General features: G+C 37.3%; 2 protein-coding genes across 2 annotated transcripts; both read left to right on the top strand.

Annotated features, from left to right (window-relative positions):
- The first annotated feature begins 9,307 nt into the window (after window positions 1–9,307).
- LOC147865462 (uncharacterized) lies at window positions 9,308–12,023 on the top strand. The gene is made up of 6 exons (XM_087318271.1): window positions 9,308–10,022; window positions 10,397–10,465; window positions 10,559–10,618; window positions 10,923–11,009; window positions 11,097–11,164; window positions 11,249–12,023. Exons 1-6 carry the CDS (start codon window positions 9,393–9,395, stop codon window positions 11,370–11,372), a joined length of 1,038 nt encoding a protein of 345 aa, XP_087174397.1. The 5' UTR covers window positions 9,308–9,392; the 3' UTR covers window positions 11,373–12,023.
- Window positions 12,024–13,245: 1,222 nt separating this feature from the next.
- ETG1 (E2F target protein 1 (ETG1)) lies at window positions 13,246–17,274 on the top strand. The gene is made up of 14 exons (XM_087318270.1): window positions 13,246–13,456; window positions 13,543–13,611; window positions 14,020–14,064; window positions 14,150–14,257; window positions 14,354–14,482; window positions 14,608–14,658; window positions 14,766–14,873; window positions 14,956–15,126; window positions 15,201–15,401; window positions 15,498–15,709; window positions 15,843–15,978; window positions 16,117–16,344; window positions 16,432–16,499; window positions 16,609–17,274. The coding sequence occupies exons 1-14, from the start codon at window positions 13,286–13,288 to the stop codon at window positions 16,730–16,732; spliced, it is 1,821 nt and encodes a 606-aa protein (XP_087174396.1). The 5' UTR covers window positions 13,246–13,285; the 3' UTR covers window positions 16,733–17,274.
- Window positions 17,275–17,550: the final 276 nt, after the last annotated feature.

Genomic DNA, 17,550 nt, shown 5'->3' with positions numbered 1-17,550 from the left:
CCATGACATGGCATGCATCATCGTCATCATGCTTTATTCCATTCTCAACTATACATTATGTACACACCACCCATGCAACAAACCCTTGCCTCCCATTTGTGAACGTATTCGTGAGTTATATATTAACTTACGAGAGTTAACGTGTAGCATACACACATGTTACAAGATGCAGTGAACATTGCCTCCCAATTCGTGAATGTATTCATGGGTGGTCATACATGACCTAGTAACATAAAACAACGATGAGAGTGAAAGTAAAAACATCCGAATATCTTTTGTCTTTTGTAGAGAGACGAAGTTGAGAGGTTGTTGGGAGAGCTTTAGTACATCTATACATACAATTGGGTGGTTGTATTGTATAGCTCAAAGGAAAAGTTCGGTCGTTTCAATACATTTAGTTTCCCTAATAATGAGTTTATTATTGTACATTTTGCCATCGGTATGTTAGGCCCAACACATGTGAAACAAGCATGTTCTTTTCACTAGTATATTTCCGTTCATCTCAATTACATGTTTTACTAGACGTGAGGTTTTCTTAAGAGAAAATAAATTTTTCTTTTGTTTTTTTTGAGCTTTTGGTTGAAGTAAAGGACACATTTGTTTTTATTTCTTTACATTACATAGGTGTCAATCCACCATTTCAGAGGATATGACATCTTGACACCAATTGGAAGAATGTAGGTCCAAACGCATTCACTACCACACATATAAGCCCTAATACAGTACATGAGAAGCAAATGACCTCACTTAAAAGGGATAATCCTAGAGAGGGTTAGATATCTCATGGCTCTGAGATACCCAAGACCCACATGCGAGAAGAACAAGACACTTTTTCTACAAACAAATAAGATTCGTCTTTGGCTAGCATCAATGGCTTTAGTGAAGTCTCCTCGAGCACACTAGAATAATTTAGTTAAGCCACCTTTGGCTTCAGGACAACTCAACATAACTTATAAGTGCTTCTCGCATCTAATAAGCACGTTGACCTCCATAAGAAACATTATAAACTTATTTTTCTTGCTCTACTTTTCCCTCCAAGTGCCTTGTGTGAGCCATAGTTGTCACCATTGATCATCACATTTCAATATTTGTTGTTGTTTATCATCATCGTTGACATCCTTGTCACGTGGAGCATGTATTTGCAATCAAACGAGGAATTATCCACCATTATGAGAACGAAAACAGGCCGAACATAAAGGATGGGAGAACACCACCTAATTGTGTTGAAACTCCCTTGTTTTTCATGGACAAAGGGCCCCAAAGTTATGGCCCTTTGTAAACAAAAGTTGTATTGTGGGAGAACACCACCCAACTTTGTCGTAACTCCCTCGTTTTTCATGGACAAGGGCCCCAAAGTTACGGGCCTTGTAAACAAAAGTTGTATCTTATATTGCAACCATTTCTCGGGCCAATTGCCACTTCCTATCATTGATCGGAGCAATCACATGAAAATATTAATATTGCATTGTTCATGAAGGACTTTCACCATAAAACCCCCATTCACTCCATCCCTTGTAATCTTCTTACGCCTTAGTCTTTTTTTTTTAAGAGTCCATTTTCCTCAAACACATCTTTATTCTCTTTGTACCTTTTGAAGTGGTTTTTTATCAATCCTTCTACATCCTTTCTTTCACATTACTTGTTTTCACCCAAACTTCTTTCTTTAGCAGTATCCCAATCTTTCCTTTCTTACCAACTTGTACACTTTTTTGTTCCTCTTTATCCATTACATGTGGAGCTCCTAGCCTACTTTAACCTGGACCTCGGTTCTCCACCAAATTTCAGCTATGTACTAAAGAGCTCCCCTTTTTTTGGAGAGTTAATAATTTAGAGGGAAAAGTATCGGGATACCCTTGGAAGTTTGTCTATTTACCAGAATGCCCCTAGAAGTTCCAAATTTACCAAACTACCCCTATGTCCAAAAAAATACACTTTATAAAGTAATTATACACTCAAATCTACAAGCCCTATTTACTAGAATACCCTTCGAACACAAATTTCTTTACTTAAGCAATTATTTGGGTCCTTTGTACCTAACAATGTAGTCTTTCTTTTCTTTCTCGTTCATTGGGTTGATCAATCGTCTTCATCATCGGGATCCATAGAAATACTTATCGAAAGAACATCGTTGTGGAAGGTGTCGTGGGAAAGGACACAATGCTCGCAGTTGTAGGGCCCCAAATTAGTGACGATTGTGCATTATTATATATTTTGTTGAGTTGATAGATATATTTGTTTTTGTGGATATTTTTGGAATTACACTTTTTGTAGACGGATCAAAATTAACATGTCATTATTACATTTCGATAATTAATTTTGGTTTGCGAGTATTTTTATGGATCCTGATGATGAAGATGATCGATCAACCCAATTAACAAGAAAGAAAAGAAAGACTACACTTTTAGGTACAAAGGACCCAAAGAATTCCTTAAGTAAAGAAATTTGTGTTTGAAGGGTATTTTGGTAAATAGGGCTTGTCGATTTGAGTGCATAATTACTTTATAAAGTGTATTTTTTTAAACATTGGGGTAGTTTGGTAAATTTGGAACTTCCAAGGGCATTCTGGTAAATAGACAAACTTCCAGGGGTATCTTGGTACTTTTCCCTAGTTTAGATTAGCCATAACGTGCATTGTGTAATACTCTCTTACTTTCCCTCTCTCTTTTTTCATAAATAACAACTTGTCGTAATGGTTCAAATGTTGAATATATGTTATGGAATTTATCATGCATTTAGAAGTAGAAGAAAATTCAAGTTGTTGACTAGTTTGTTGTCAACATATTGTTCGACAACTAATGGTTTGTTGGAAATTCAAGAGATATTATCTTCTACTTTGCACTAGACGAAACTCAAGAAATATTGACAAGCTAGGTGCATCGATTAAGGCAATAAATTGATGATATTGTTTCTCCCTCCCTCTCCCTCTCCTTTCATAAAAGTAATGTATGCATTGAGGCCACATTTCATTGCAAACCAGATTATTTGGGAAGAATGAAACGAAGAGTAGAGAATACATGGTCAGAAAGAGAAGACCTTCCCTAGCAAAACACAACTTAAGGTGGAGGTTGGTTTATCCATGCGTCTCAAAGACAATTCTTTGTATATCTATCTCTTTATTTGTTTAGATCCAAGTGTTTTTCTGTGTGGGCATATGTATGCATAAACCACATACATAGATGTATTATTATTAATATACATTAACTAATTACGAGTGACAATAAAACAAACATAGCTTGAAATCTATATTAGTTTCTTTCCAATATTTATGCCATTGGTAAACAACTTTATTATTATTGTTGTATTTTTTAGCACCTAGAACAATAATAAAAATGTTTATGTTATGCTCCAGAATATACGTAGGATTAACTCATCCTATACATATATGCATATTGACAATATCCAATCCACATGCTTGTCCTCGATACCTCATTTGTGATACCTCACCATAATGCATTTCATCTTCACACAAAGTATTGGATTATGTGCTAACAAATTGACATTCATGCTATCACAATGCAACGTAGGAATGACACATGTTATGCCAAACTCTTCCACTAGATGATCGCGGCATATAATTTTTTTCTATTTGATGCAACAATGTACCCAACATTGAATGAGTAGAAAAAATGTGCATTTATGCATGTCATCCAAATCGTTGCACCTTTTGTCAATGTGAAAATGTAGCATGGAGTTTATCTTTATCTTCCAAATTTATCACCAAATTAGTTGATTCAAGTATTGGCTATTGGGGTGAACATGATATTGTTCACAAATCTTGAGATTGTTAATGAGTCGTTGACTATGTGGTCTCCTCCAATGTTTGATGTGCTCCCAATGAGTTACTAACATATATTCTTAATCTAGTCAAATATGTAGTGATTGACGTTGTATCCACGCATTTAATTGAGCAGTTAATTAATATAAACATTGGCAAGAATACAATAGCTAGAGCCTACAACAATACAACTCTAGAAGGTATCTCTTGTGATTGTTATTTCAATCATACAAAAGGTGAGGTACAAGGGGTGGAGGCTACATTGAATGCAACATTAAAATTTAATTCCATGCTCCCCTTATCGTATACATATTTAGTTATCACAAATTAGTGCGCCAATACAGGTACAAAATTAGAACATATTACGAAAGCACTACTGCCTAACTAACCCTATGACTATGTTCCTCAAAGATTCTAGTCAAAAGCAGTCTAGGATTAGATTCCCATCAATCTAACTACTGTTCTATTTTATTACAGTATTATATCTCTTAGCACATGGATACCATTTATACCCATGGAAGTCTCACAAAATGTACACAAGTAATTCTACAATGCATTTGAGGTGGCTTCATCTATCAAACTTATTAGGTATACACTATCCACTAGGTGCATGTGGGTGACAGAAGTAGGAAGTCATCAAGCACTTTACATTCTTCATCCAACATATTTGATTTTGTATATTTGATAGTAGTAAGAGTTCAACGCTATTGGATAAACATAACTTATTTGGCACCTCCACATGATGAAGTGAGCATCCTCAAAATTACGTGGGTGGAATTCTTCATCCACAATGCATGCTGTGATGAACACATAAGAGATCCAAACAAACAAGTGCATAAATGAGAAATGCAAGCTCAAGGGCAACCAACATACACGCACTACATGGCCCCAAAAATGCCCCCATTGGTTCAATAATCACTTAGCACAATGCAAATGGCCTTGGAACCCAACAAATAGCCCAAACATTTTGCATATAATTTGAAAGCTCGATTCATGACAAACACAAAAGTTATATACAATAACACTCATGACAAAATGGGTTATGGGAGCTTAAGAGAATCCAATATGCATGCACTACAAGGGGTGTAAAAATGTCAACTAACCAACAATGGCAAAAAGCACAGACCACATGCATCCATATCCTAAAATATTACGAGAAGAGACTTTGTGTGATTTTATGTTTTTGCAGAAAACATTTGCTAAAATAATATAAAAGAAAATCACCTTGCCATAGAAGTAATTGTATAACTCTTCTCTCTTCTTTAGCCACGCAATGTGAGAAGGGACTTTGTATGACTTCCAATTTTATAAAAAATGATTGCCATAATAATATTGAGGGAATTCACCTTGCAATGGAAACAATTTTATATCTCATCTCTCTCTTTTTATCCGAATGGCTCTTGATATCTACTCTCTTAAATGGGCTTATTACAACTCTAATCGTAGGACTCCATTCTCTCCAGGTGGAAACACGTATTGTGGGTCTATAATATTTGGTCGATGCTCTTTGATATGTACGAGTTGCCCAAATCTATGCAAGGGGTATGGTTTCTCTTCAAGCAGCCAATCAATCTCTAGCCGAGTAATTTCAAGTGGTCTCTTTTTGTGTGACTACTCCACATCCAAGATTTTTGGTCAAAGCTTTATTGGATAACAATTTTACAACATAATGGGCAATTCATGTAAGCCTCGATCAAAAGCATCAGTTTGTATCGCATGGTAGACCCTACAATTTTCTCCCCTTATTTTGTAGCACACATTCAAGTGCACATCGTGGTTGTGAGAGAAATTCGTGCAAGGATTGGGCTCGATCAAAGAGATGTGGAAAGCATGGTCGAATATGATCAAAGGTAGAGCATTGTATCAAAGTGTGATACTCAGACTCTCGAACTTGTTTAGGGAAAAGTATGCATAGTCGGCCATTCTCATCACAAAGAGAGAGAGAGAGAGATGGTGTCTCGAGTAATTCTTAATGCGGGAATAACATAAGATATTTCCTTCATGAGATCTGTTCGTCAAGGGTGCCCACTTAGCCTATTGTTGTTTGTTATTGTTACTCATCTCTTGTTAGTGATGTTATCAAGGCTTGCAACAAATAATGACATTGTAGCTCTACACCTTTCTTCTAGAGGGCAAATGGTAGCGTAAGCTTTGGCAGATGATTCTTTTATAGAAGGGGATGCTTGTATGGAACCAATTTGCATTGGCTTCTGGAAAACATATTAATTCGAGGAAGTCTAATATCATAGCATGTACTGAAAGGGATTTGAAATGTTTAGGATGGGAAGGATTCGTGGTTAGGAAAGGCTCTATTTTTCGACACTTGGGGTATCCATTGGGAATGAACGTTACAAATGGTCAATTGATTGAATAAATGTTAAGTTAGGGAATAAGCTCATGTATTGGAAATCAAAATCTTGGCCATTTCATGTATTCGAAATCACAAACTTGGCCATTTCATGTATTCAAAATCACAATGTAATATGGAACCCATGATATTATATTGCTTGTCATTGATGTTGTGGACAAAGAAGGCTTTGCATTTTGTTTTGCAACCTCTTCAATATTTGTTGTGGAGGAATAGGGATAAGATGGGAATCACATGGGTTGCATGAAATCATCTAGCAACCCCTAAGCGCTTGGGGGGAGCTCGAATATTGGACTTATCTATACATATGATGGCTTGTAGATTTTCATTATTATAAGACATGTATGTGTTCAGACTCACAACCATGGATATATATTGTTCAATATTTGATTGAGAACAAGGGTTTAACACATGGGAGGACAACTGTAATTAATGCTTCATAGTGGCAATTCTTGAACGGGTGTATTTCAGTTAATATTCCCGAATCTTCATGTGTTCAAAAAATTGGTTATATCATGGCAAGAAGTACTCTCATTATGTATATTGTTCGATATGGCAAGAAACACTCTCATTATGTATATTGTTCGATATGGCAAGAAGCGCTCTCATTGGTTATCTTATGATGGCTTGTATATATTCATTATTGTAAGACATGTGTTCAGACTCACAACCATGGATATATATTGTTCAATATTTCATTGAGAACAAGGGTTTAACACATGGGAGGAAAACTATAATTAACGCTTCATAGTGGCAATTCCTGGACGGGTGTATTTCAGTTAATATTCCTGACTCTTCATGTGTTCAAAAAATTGTTTATCTCATGGCAAGAAGCGCTCTCATTATGTGTATGGTGTTGAGAAATCGTTGCGGAATTAATCACAATAACCAAACGAAGCTGAAATACGAATCACAGAAATGCCAGAAAAACAAGTTATTTTTTCAAAATGAAGCTACTTTCCCATTCGTTAGGAATGAAGACAAACTATTTAAAGATGGTCAAGGATGTGATTTCTTTGTGTATCATTCACCTTTTAGTGAGAACTTGGATCACAATCAAGTTACATAGCCCATGATGTCATACGTTTACATTCTCAACTCGAACTCGATCTTCAATTAATTTTGACTCACATAGTCACATCTTCATTTCCCAAAGTCACCCAATATGTGAATATCATGAGAGGGAAATATTTTACCATCTAAAAACTTAAAACAACATAGAAAGTTTTATCATTGTTTTTGTCTAGGATAGTGTTTTATCTAAATGAAACAACATATCTTTCTTTATTTGACTCATATGTTCACAAATCTTGAGAGAATAATCAGAAATCCGTTATACACTTAAAGTCACACTAAAGAAAACCAATGCTTTATTCTCCTCTTTCTTAGTAACCATGGTGACATATTGAGATTTCATCATGCATTGACATCACGCATGACGTTTTATACCATGTACTTATTGATCAAAGACTCGTTCTATTTCATTTAACATGAAGTTCTTCCAAATTCCTTGCACATGGGGCTCATTCTTAAAATGGAATACCTTTTTTGGGGAAGAATATTGTTATCTAGACAACTAGATCTTCATTGTGTTAGTTAGTTACATCTTCTGAAGCAGATAGTCTACTACTTCGTTTGAAACTTCGACGAAAAAAATGTGCATGTATTGATCCGTTCAATGTTCCACTTAATAAATATTAATTGATTAGCCCACTAAACCAACTAGTTCTATACTCTTTCCATCATTTTATACTCCTAGATAGCTCGTTTGCATTCAATACAAACCATTACACTCCCAAGCTATAGATACAAATTTGCTTTAAAAAAACACATGATGTATCCTCTACACTGGACCTCACTGGGCGGTCTAGTGATTTGAATGCATTCTACCCCTCCAATGGTTCTCTGGCATTGCCAACACAAACCCTCCCATTGTAGCTTTCATTAGGACAATATGTAGACAATGTTGGCCTCAATGGGTATTGCATAGGGTGGTGCATACATGTGCTCTTGATGGATATTTCAAACCCACCTAATGTGTTTTTGGGTTTTAGAATTATCACCTCGTTCACGACACAACCAATGTCGGAAAGAGAGGACAATAAGTTAACAAACTAGATTGATAAATTGGTATAAATTAAGTCTTGAAACGAATAGGCTACTTACCAACTAAAAAAATAATTTATACAAATAATGACACATCACATGATTGATTATAAGAGAAAACAAAGTTTGGAACATTACCTTAAGTGATGCATTCTTAATCAGGCTACCATTGGAGGCATTCTCAAATGTGAGCAAATAGTATCCACACTTCTCACAAAACCATGAGAACTCATAAAAGGTAGTTATATTACAATGGATCGGGAAGAAGTCTCGAAGGTTTCTAGGTTAACACATGATCACATAAAAAGTAATGGCCATACTTTAGACCATCTCAGTTGAATGCAATGCACTATATATTGTTGTATGAGGCAACCCAAACAAAAAATCATGTAAGTGTATCCTCTATGTTATGTTTTTAACTCCTACTGTCAAGCTTTGCATACAGTTTGCCGGAGTAGCTAGCTTGAGACATGTTTTGGACATGGACACCTAAAAAACAAACTACATAAGATCTCATTGGGCAAGTGCTCGATCAATGCGATCGTCATTTTCTCGAACACATTGCAATTGATCACAGAGGTATGCCATGATAAGCGAAGTCACGACCAGGATATGCGTGCAATGACCTAATTACGGTCTTCATAAAACCGCGTAACTATTCGTGGATATAGTAGTAGTGATTTGGAGGGGTAGTATACGTAGTAGCTGTCCATCTTACGGGGATCCGAAGGATCAATACATGTGCACATAAGTTTTGTGTCTTTACATTGATGCCCCTGGGTGTTGGACAAAGGACTCTGGAGTAGCCAAAATACTCCAAAGAGAGAGAGAGAGAGAGAGAGAGAGAGAGAGGTCTCCTTCTTCATCCCCTGCCCCACCCCTTAATTCTCCCCTGTTTCTGTCTCCCATTCCTGTCTCAGATCAGATGATGAAGAGAGAGAGAGAGAGAGACAGAGAGTAGCAGGCTATGGCCCCACCCCTACTCCCCTCACCCTCACCACACCACACCTTAAAAACAGGGTCTCCTTCCCCCTCCTTTTCCCCTTTTCTTTATCTCCCTATCTCAGATCGTGCGTGCAGAAGCACAGACGCAGACACAGAGAGGGAGAAAGCACAGTGAACGACCCAGAGATTTGTGCAGCCATGTGTGTGACTGCCCAGATCGCTTCTGCCCTCTTCCGCCCCTCTCTCATCCTCCTCTCCCTCTTGTTGATCTCTTCTCTCCTCCGTGTCTGGCTCTCCAATCCTTACGAACACAACTTCATCAACACTATTGTGGGCTCCTTCGGGTCTTCGAAATACATCTGCACATCCGCAGTCTCGGCTCTTTGCGCCACTTCATCATATTCTTCTTCCTCTGTCTATGGGCCTTTAAAGGCATGGAACGAATTCTATCCATGTTCAAAACGGAACGAGCTCTTGGATGTAATTGTCGGAGATCAGAGAAGAATAACAACAGATCTGTTATATTGGCCGAGATGCCGACGACCTGAGACCCCAATCCTAACCCTTGCCAGAGACAGGATATTATGCAATGCAATAATCGATGAACCATGCCATCAGAGTATTAGTAATAGCAAAGATCGTAACAATGGTGATTTGCAGAGTTGGATTGGCTCTTCTACATCTTCGCCCTCTTTGGCAATGGCTAGAGGCAAATCTGGCAATATTGTGGCGACTTTACTTAGATCGTTTGTAGCTGATCTACGATACATCTCTTCTAAGTCCATGCTACCTACTTTTGAAGTCGGGGATCGAATTATTGCCGAAAAGGTATTGTTTTTCTTGAATATGCATGTGTTTTAGTTGAAAATTATGCTCTTACTTGCGAATGATCATTTTGTGTGCTTCTAATTCCTGTGAATATATGCATTTTCTTGCATATGATTGTGTTTTGTATGGTCAATTCCTGTAATTGTATACTTCACTCAAGTGTCTCGGATGCGTAAATGTTGTAAATCATGTTTCTACTTGCATATGCACACTGTTTTGGAATCTTCATAATCTCCTTGTTTTATTTGCATATGCTTATATATGTCTGTGTTGGATGCTCGAATTTGTTCTATGCCTTTGTATGTTGGGAGTTCTTATTCCAATAATTAATTGAATGACATATGGATTTTGTGTGTGTGTGTTGCTCGCAACAGCTCTCCTATTATTTCAGGAAGCCAGAAATCAATGATATTGTGCTCTTTAAAGCGCCTCCAACACTGCAGGTAAATGATTTTTGGAATCTCACATATCAGAAGCGTTTTATAGATTCACCTAAGAAAAAATAACCCTAAATACATGACTTGCATGACTTACAGGATGGAGCAGGGTCAGTTATAGTCAAAAGAGTAGTAGCTCTCTCTGGTGATGTAGTGGAGGTATATGTTTTTTTTATTACTATTATTATCAAACTCTCTGCTAGTTGAAAGTCATTGAAAATCTATAGTATTTCTCTTCAAATATACTTGTTTTGACCAAATTATCTTCCACTTGATTTGTTAGAATATTGCTGGAATTGTAAATTAATTTTGTTGTTTATACCATTTCAGACTAAGATTAAGATTTACTGCCCCAATATTAAAACAATGTTTCTGAATATGCATAAGCAACTAAATTTTTAATTAAGCTGGGTTGTACGAAACTTATTCTCATGGTAATCTTTGATTTTCTTTTTGTTCCCAGGTTAGAGGTGGTAAACTCTTTATGAATGGAATTGCTCAAGCTGAAGATTTTATTGCGGGGCCTATGGCATATGAAATGAGCGCTACGGTTAGTTAAAAGATCAAAATTTATCTGTTGTCCATGTGAAGATGGATTTGCCATTAGATTAAATTTTATTCATTATACCGATGACAGAAAGTTCCAAAAGGCTGTGTATTTGTGCTGGGGGATAACCGCAATCACAGCAATGATTCTCATCACTGGTAAGCAAGTAGGCTAATAGGTGTTTTGAAAAAACTCGTAGCACAGAAATCTTGTTTCTCACAATATATTGTGTGGTTTCTTAGGGGACCGTTACCGGTGAAGAACATCATAGCAAGGTCGGTATATAGGTATTGGCCTCCTGAGCGTGCAGGTAGCACAGTATGGTCGCCACCCACAATTGCCTCTCCATTGCACTTGCTAAGTTGATCATAGTGAATCAGGCCCACACATATTTATGAAATAAATATAAGATTGTTCGATGAAATAGTTGGTCTCACGATTCTTTGGTAAAATGGCGGCACTTTCAACGAAAAGTTCTATTTGGCAATCAAATAGAAAAAAGCAGCTCTAAAGCTTTTGTAAAGAGAGAAGATACATACAAAATAGGTCACCATCGGGGTTCATGTGCTCTCTTGCATTGGGAAGATGGATCAAAACATCCTCAATGGATAGGAATGCTAATGCACCTTTCAGACAATCAATATGAAGAGCATTGGGAAATGACGATCTGCACTATCTGGCTCCATGTTATATGATCTTATGTACCATGAGATTGCTGGCTTCCTTTAAATGTAATAAATCAATTGATCGCATAATGAACTGTGGGGAAAATCATAACCAAGAGATCATTTTGTGTAAAATCTAAAACTTTAAAAAAGTTTCAGATATACTGTTGCTTTTATTAGCCAATTTCCTAGTGTTGAACTGCTTATATGCTTATTGGAAAATCTTTTTCTGCTAGAGCAAGGCAATTGTTTTGCGATGCACTGCATCAGTTTTTGTTTGTGATATGACCGGATCATTTTGTGTACAATGTAAAACTTCAAATAAGTTTCAGATATCCTTTTGATTTTATTAGCGAATCTTCTACTGTTGAACTGCTTATATGCTGTTACCAGGGCAGGTTGACCCTAGGATGAAAGTCTGAAATAGTAGTCCTAAGTATAGTTGAACGAGCTAGGGGTTGATTGAACTCGAAGTCAAAAATATAATAGTCGTAAAATGCCAAGTAAAAAATTAAGTCGTCGTAACTGTTTTATGATTCTTGTTGAAAGGCAGTTTTGTAGCTTCTTGGAGAGAACTTCGTGTACCACCTATAAAAAGGGGTACAAGGCATTGTAAAAGGGATGGCTTTGTAAGCGTATCAATTTAATATAATTTTTGTTTAGAGTACTTTGTGCTTCATTGTTATTATGTTGTTTTGAGAGTCAATCAATTGAGTCGTATGACCAGGGAGAGGGAGTGTCTCTATAATACAATCGATCATAGGGTTGAGAGGGATTTAGTACTGCAGTTACATCTGCGTGTGTGATTAAGGTAAGTGAGTGATCTTGAAGTGAGAAGTATAAGAGAGTGAGAATTAATCGGGAGTGAGTATAAGTAAGTAAGCAATGGAAGTTGATCAAATCCATATCTCCAACCACAATTCCCTTGGTAGGACGACTTAGGGAGTAAGTCGCCCGACCCTTTTTGTCTGTTGAGCAAAAAGGTGACAACATATGCTCATTGGAAAATGTCTTTCTGCTAGAGCAAGGCAAGTGTTACCATGCTTGGTTGTTCTCAATGTTAAGATGCGTATTATATATCAATAGCATGCTAGGTTGTTCTCAATGTTAAGGTGCATATTATATCTCAATACCAGACTAGGCTATTCTTGATGTTAAAGATGCGTATTACATTAGAGCTTTTTCTTGAAATCTTAATGCATTACTACTAAACCCACATCTCTCTTTGGCATTTCTTGAAAAAATTCTTAAAAGCTACCAACATTGGAGCTTTCGTATGCCTAAGAAGATTTTGGGCCTGATTGCAGAATAAGAGTACCAAGGAACTTATGCACCTTGATTAAAGGACTAGGATGTTGGACAACATTCATTTGTTTGGTAGATTTAGTTTAGAATGGCGCTTAAATTTTATTTATTTCCTCTTTTGGATGCCCTCCGATGAAGATGAGAAATTGGCGGGAAAAAAGCGCAGGATTTTTTTTTTCTGGCGGGAAACCGAGTGCGAGGGTTTTTTTTTTGGCGGGAAGCAGCCCCATTCGGATCAAACAGACAGAGAGACATTCTCACCCAGAGAGAGAGAGAGAGAGAGAGAGAGAGAGAGGCTCCTGCAGAGACATGGTTGGCCATGCTTACGACTGTTTCTCCAACCCCTTGGGAGCAATCCGTTTTCTGTTCGAGAAAGCAAAAGACCCCTCGTCGCCTTCTTCTCCTCCCGCCGCTGGTGACTGGGGTGTCCGGGACCTCTTCACCCAAGCTCTGCTCCAACACCATGGATCCCTCACCAAGGTCAGTCAGCTAAGCTATCCTCTCTGTTTTATACGACCTTCTTCACATTCTGGATCGATGTCATGACTCCTCTCGTTCATTGTCAGGTCCCTGAGATCAATTCTGTGCCTTTGGATGCGATCCCACCTAATTCACTTGTCCGATTTCGCGGAATGGTAATGTTGATCCATCCTTATTCTCTCTTTGGTGTGTAGTATGATGGCATATTACAATCACTCTATTGCTGAATTTTTGTTTTGATTGCAATTCTTGCTGAATCAGAAAACAGTTAAAAAATTAGACATACACATACTCGACCATATGTAAATCCATTTTTTCCTTACATGACTTATTCTTGTAACGAGCCTCATAGTGGACGTGTCTAGATCACATTGTGCTCGCTTGGTTTGTGAATGTAATTTGTAAACCTATTTCTGGCTTCGCTAAATGTCTCAAAAGACTGGAAATTGAAGCTTGTAGGGTAATCTGCTGCGTAGGTTGTGAAAGCTCAATATTTTATGGACAGCTGTAGATAGATTGATTTACTATCAAGGTTTGATTTAGTGTTTTTGTGTGAATGGTAGGTTCAAGACATGTTCAATGTTGAATACTATGTTGGAGCTTACAAGGTGGGTCCAATTATCCTCTTTTGTTGTTACTATGAGATCTCTTTGTGGAATGTTTAGTATAACTTAAACCTTCCTGATGCTTCAGGATGGTGATACTTGGAGAACCAACAAATATATAGATGCTGCTACTATGCCTCCTTGTGAAGAATCAAACATTCAGATTTGGGACAGGAGACCATTGTATTGCATCCCAGTAAGTGCTCCAGTTCTTTGATATATACCGATTCTGTATTGAGACTCTGTGTTTCTTTATAATGAGTGTTGCATCTCACATTGAATAATATGTTAGGTGCCTGGAGAGAACTCTTGGGTAAAAGATTTGTTCTCTACTCCCGATGTATATTTTAAAGATCAACCTATTGGGGATGTTCGAACAAGTCAGAAAAGAGGCCGTGATGATCCTTCCACAGATCCAGAAGTAAGTTTACACTACATTAACATCACCTCTAAATATTTAATCCTTGTGTATGTGGTCCATATCTATATTTGTTCTCTATTGTTTTGATACTTCTTTTTCAAAGTAGCTCTTTCTTTGCAATACAGGGAATGGAGATGGATGACAGTGGCATGAATCTTGTTGAAGACAAGCGAGCGGTAGCCGTCTAATCATTTCTCAAAGGGGCTCTTAGTTTATTGGCTTTCCACTTATAATGTTAAGGATACTATTTTCAGAGTTAATCAATCCATTTATGTCCATACAGTGTCAAGCTACAATAAATGACAAAGAGGGAAGAACACATCAGGCTCAAGCTTCGCTTGATCTCAACATGCCTTTAGGGGAGAAAACTCTTAGTCCATGTCTTGTTAAGGTAGGGCGTCAAATACCATGGCTTCCTGCTTCAACTGTAAAAAAGTTGATGATGCATGATGAATCTGCCTGGATAAATGTAGGTTTATGATGGTATAGATGGGGATTTGAAACTGAATGACATAGCAGAGTTCATTGGTGTGATGACATATGATCCCGACCTTTCAATTCACCAAGGAAATGTAGGGGAGTGCTCTGATTTGCAATCAGCATTTTCGGATGAGGACATATCTATACATCTTCCCGCTAGCAAGGTAAACTCTTTAAACTTCTTGTATTCTTGAACTCTTAAGTTTGTGCGTGCTAATTGTTTTCTGGGTATGTCTAGGTTCCTCGTCTACATTGCATTTTATATCGGAAGCTATCTGGGGGAATGCTATTTAGGGCAATTCCTGAAGTCCTACCACAGGCTCATACTCCTAATTCGTCTGTTGTAGATCTAAGAAAATCCCTTGTCAGCACATTTACAGAAGTTCTTGGAGGCGATGTTCTTGCTGCTGAATACACTCTGCTACACCTTCTATCCCATGTAATTGTTCATATTGGTTATTCCTTGCTCAACAATTGCAAATCATTTTTTTAAATAAATGCATAACCTATTTCATTCCTATCTGGATGATGATAGGTACATGCACGGGTAGAGCCAATGGCAGTAGGTAAACTTTCCCTAAACTTGATGGATTCTATGAGCACGTCTGATGAGATTTCTTCGTCGCTAGCAAAGAGGATTTCTCAAACAATTGCTGCACTTCTTCCTCGCTCGCATTTGATGTCATTGTCCTTGAATTACCTAAATAAAAAACGATTAGCTCCCCATAAAGACTACAACAGTAACCGGTATGTGTAGTATCAATATTTTCATTTGTTTGGGTCTATAGTTGTGTTTAGATTTAAATTTTAGTGTTTATGTTTATGGGTATGGTTACAGTTAGGGTATAAGGTTTAAATTTCCTTGGTATATATATTGCAGCCTTATGACAGGGGACATACAGCTAGCAGATGGCACACATCTAATGATTAATGAAGTTGATATGAAAGCTGGTCAATTGGCTGAGATAGGACTACAAAATGTGCATTCCATAAAGAATTTGATGGAATGGCAGAAGGTATACAATGGTTATCTTTGACATGTTGAGAATGCTATTTGTGGATCTAAGCTATCTTTGACATCTAATCTGTCTTTGACATGTTGAGAATGCTATTTCTGGATCTAAGCTATGTTTGCTAAAAACAAATTCTCGTAGGTGGAGTATGATTTTGAGTTCTATAAGATGGAAATGCTGGCCGATGTACCAATTCTGGTTTTTTCAATGGCCAAGTCACGATTGTTTCCTGCTGATGTGGTGGTGCCATTAAGGTCAACACGGGAATCATCACCAGTCCTCCCAGATGAGCAACAATTATTAAGATGGAGGATGTATTTAGGCCAAGCTAGGCTTGCCAATCATATGATTGATCCATCAATGCAGAAGGTAGGAAGGAGTCTTATGAACACCAGAATTAAATTATGTGAGGAAACTTCTTTTACATGAAGTCTTTATGCAATGCTTGACCTGCAGATGCTGGAAGATGATCTTGTTGCTGTAAGGCAAGAGGACAGAACACTTGACACAGATGTATTCCACAGGTTAAGATCCAATCTTCTCTTCATATCCAAGCACACATTTGTCAATATATAATCAATCTCACAATTTGCGATAGAACTGTTATGATCAATGAATGGGCTTGTTTTGTAGGTGGCTTACACTAGCCAGACTATTATCTATTAGCTATGGTGAATCCACATTGACATGGGAGAGATGGCAGGCAGTGAAAGATCTAGACAGAAGGCTATCTGAGAGGCTTCGTCATACTGACTAAATATAACTGATTATGCCTGCCCGTTTTTGAATATAGCTATAGCTAGTAGTTATATATGTTGTGTATATATCATAGAATGACTGACTAATAATGTCAGCATTCATTGGCGTGATATGCTTGTGATGGTGTGAGAATATTGGGGATGAATATTATGTATGATGTTACCGCTTTACACATTTAGTGGTAGCTAAATTTATCTTCATTATCAGTTAACATCTAAGCTACATGATAGATTTAACCCCACAAAGTCGACAACCCATGCACTTGTCTCGGGCTTGATTATCTTCTCAACAGTTTCTCCATGACATTGATGTACCCATCTAAGATTCAGACTACTAGGGTTCCATCCTACTTGGTGTATGTATTCAGAGAGGTTGTGCAAACATTGCCCACCCCCTCGCTTTTGTTGCGGCAGCCAATGAATTTGTTCAACCAACATGAATCTATCTGTCATTCAGAAACTAATGACGCGATCCTTATCATAGAATCTCAAGCATGGTGATTTCAACAATCACTTAATTTCTGAATCACATTTCAAATAATCTCATGAAAATAATTGCCTAACTTAACTTTTGATGAACTTGAAAATGAGTTATTGATTTTCACTTCCAAAGAATGTGGGGAATTTATTTGATGACTTAGTTGGGTTTTGCAAGCTGTGGAAGGGTACCAGAAATCAATTAACTGATTTGGAACCACAATGGAATCTTGTCTTTTGATTATGTTGAACTTGAAAACTATTGACTTTTTGTAGTAAGGTAGTGAAATTTAGCTCAAATGTACAGTGTAGATGCTTGTGATGAGCACAAAAAATAGTA

The sequence above is a fragment of the Azolla caroliniana genome, unplaced genomic scaffold (assembly GCF_043228905.1).
Source record: "Azolla caroliniana isolate FFs.n. ecotype wild unplaced genomic scaffold, voAzoCaro1.0.p SCAF_4, whole genome shotgun sequence".
NCBI lineage: Eukaryota > Viridiplantae > Streptophyta > Polypodiopsida > Salviniales > Salviniaceae > Azolla > Azolla caroliniana.
The sequence above is the reverse complement of the archived record's forward strand: the minus strand, read 5'-3'. Positions and strand labels throughout refer to the sequence as shown.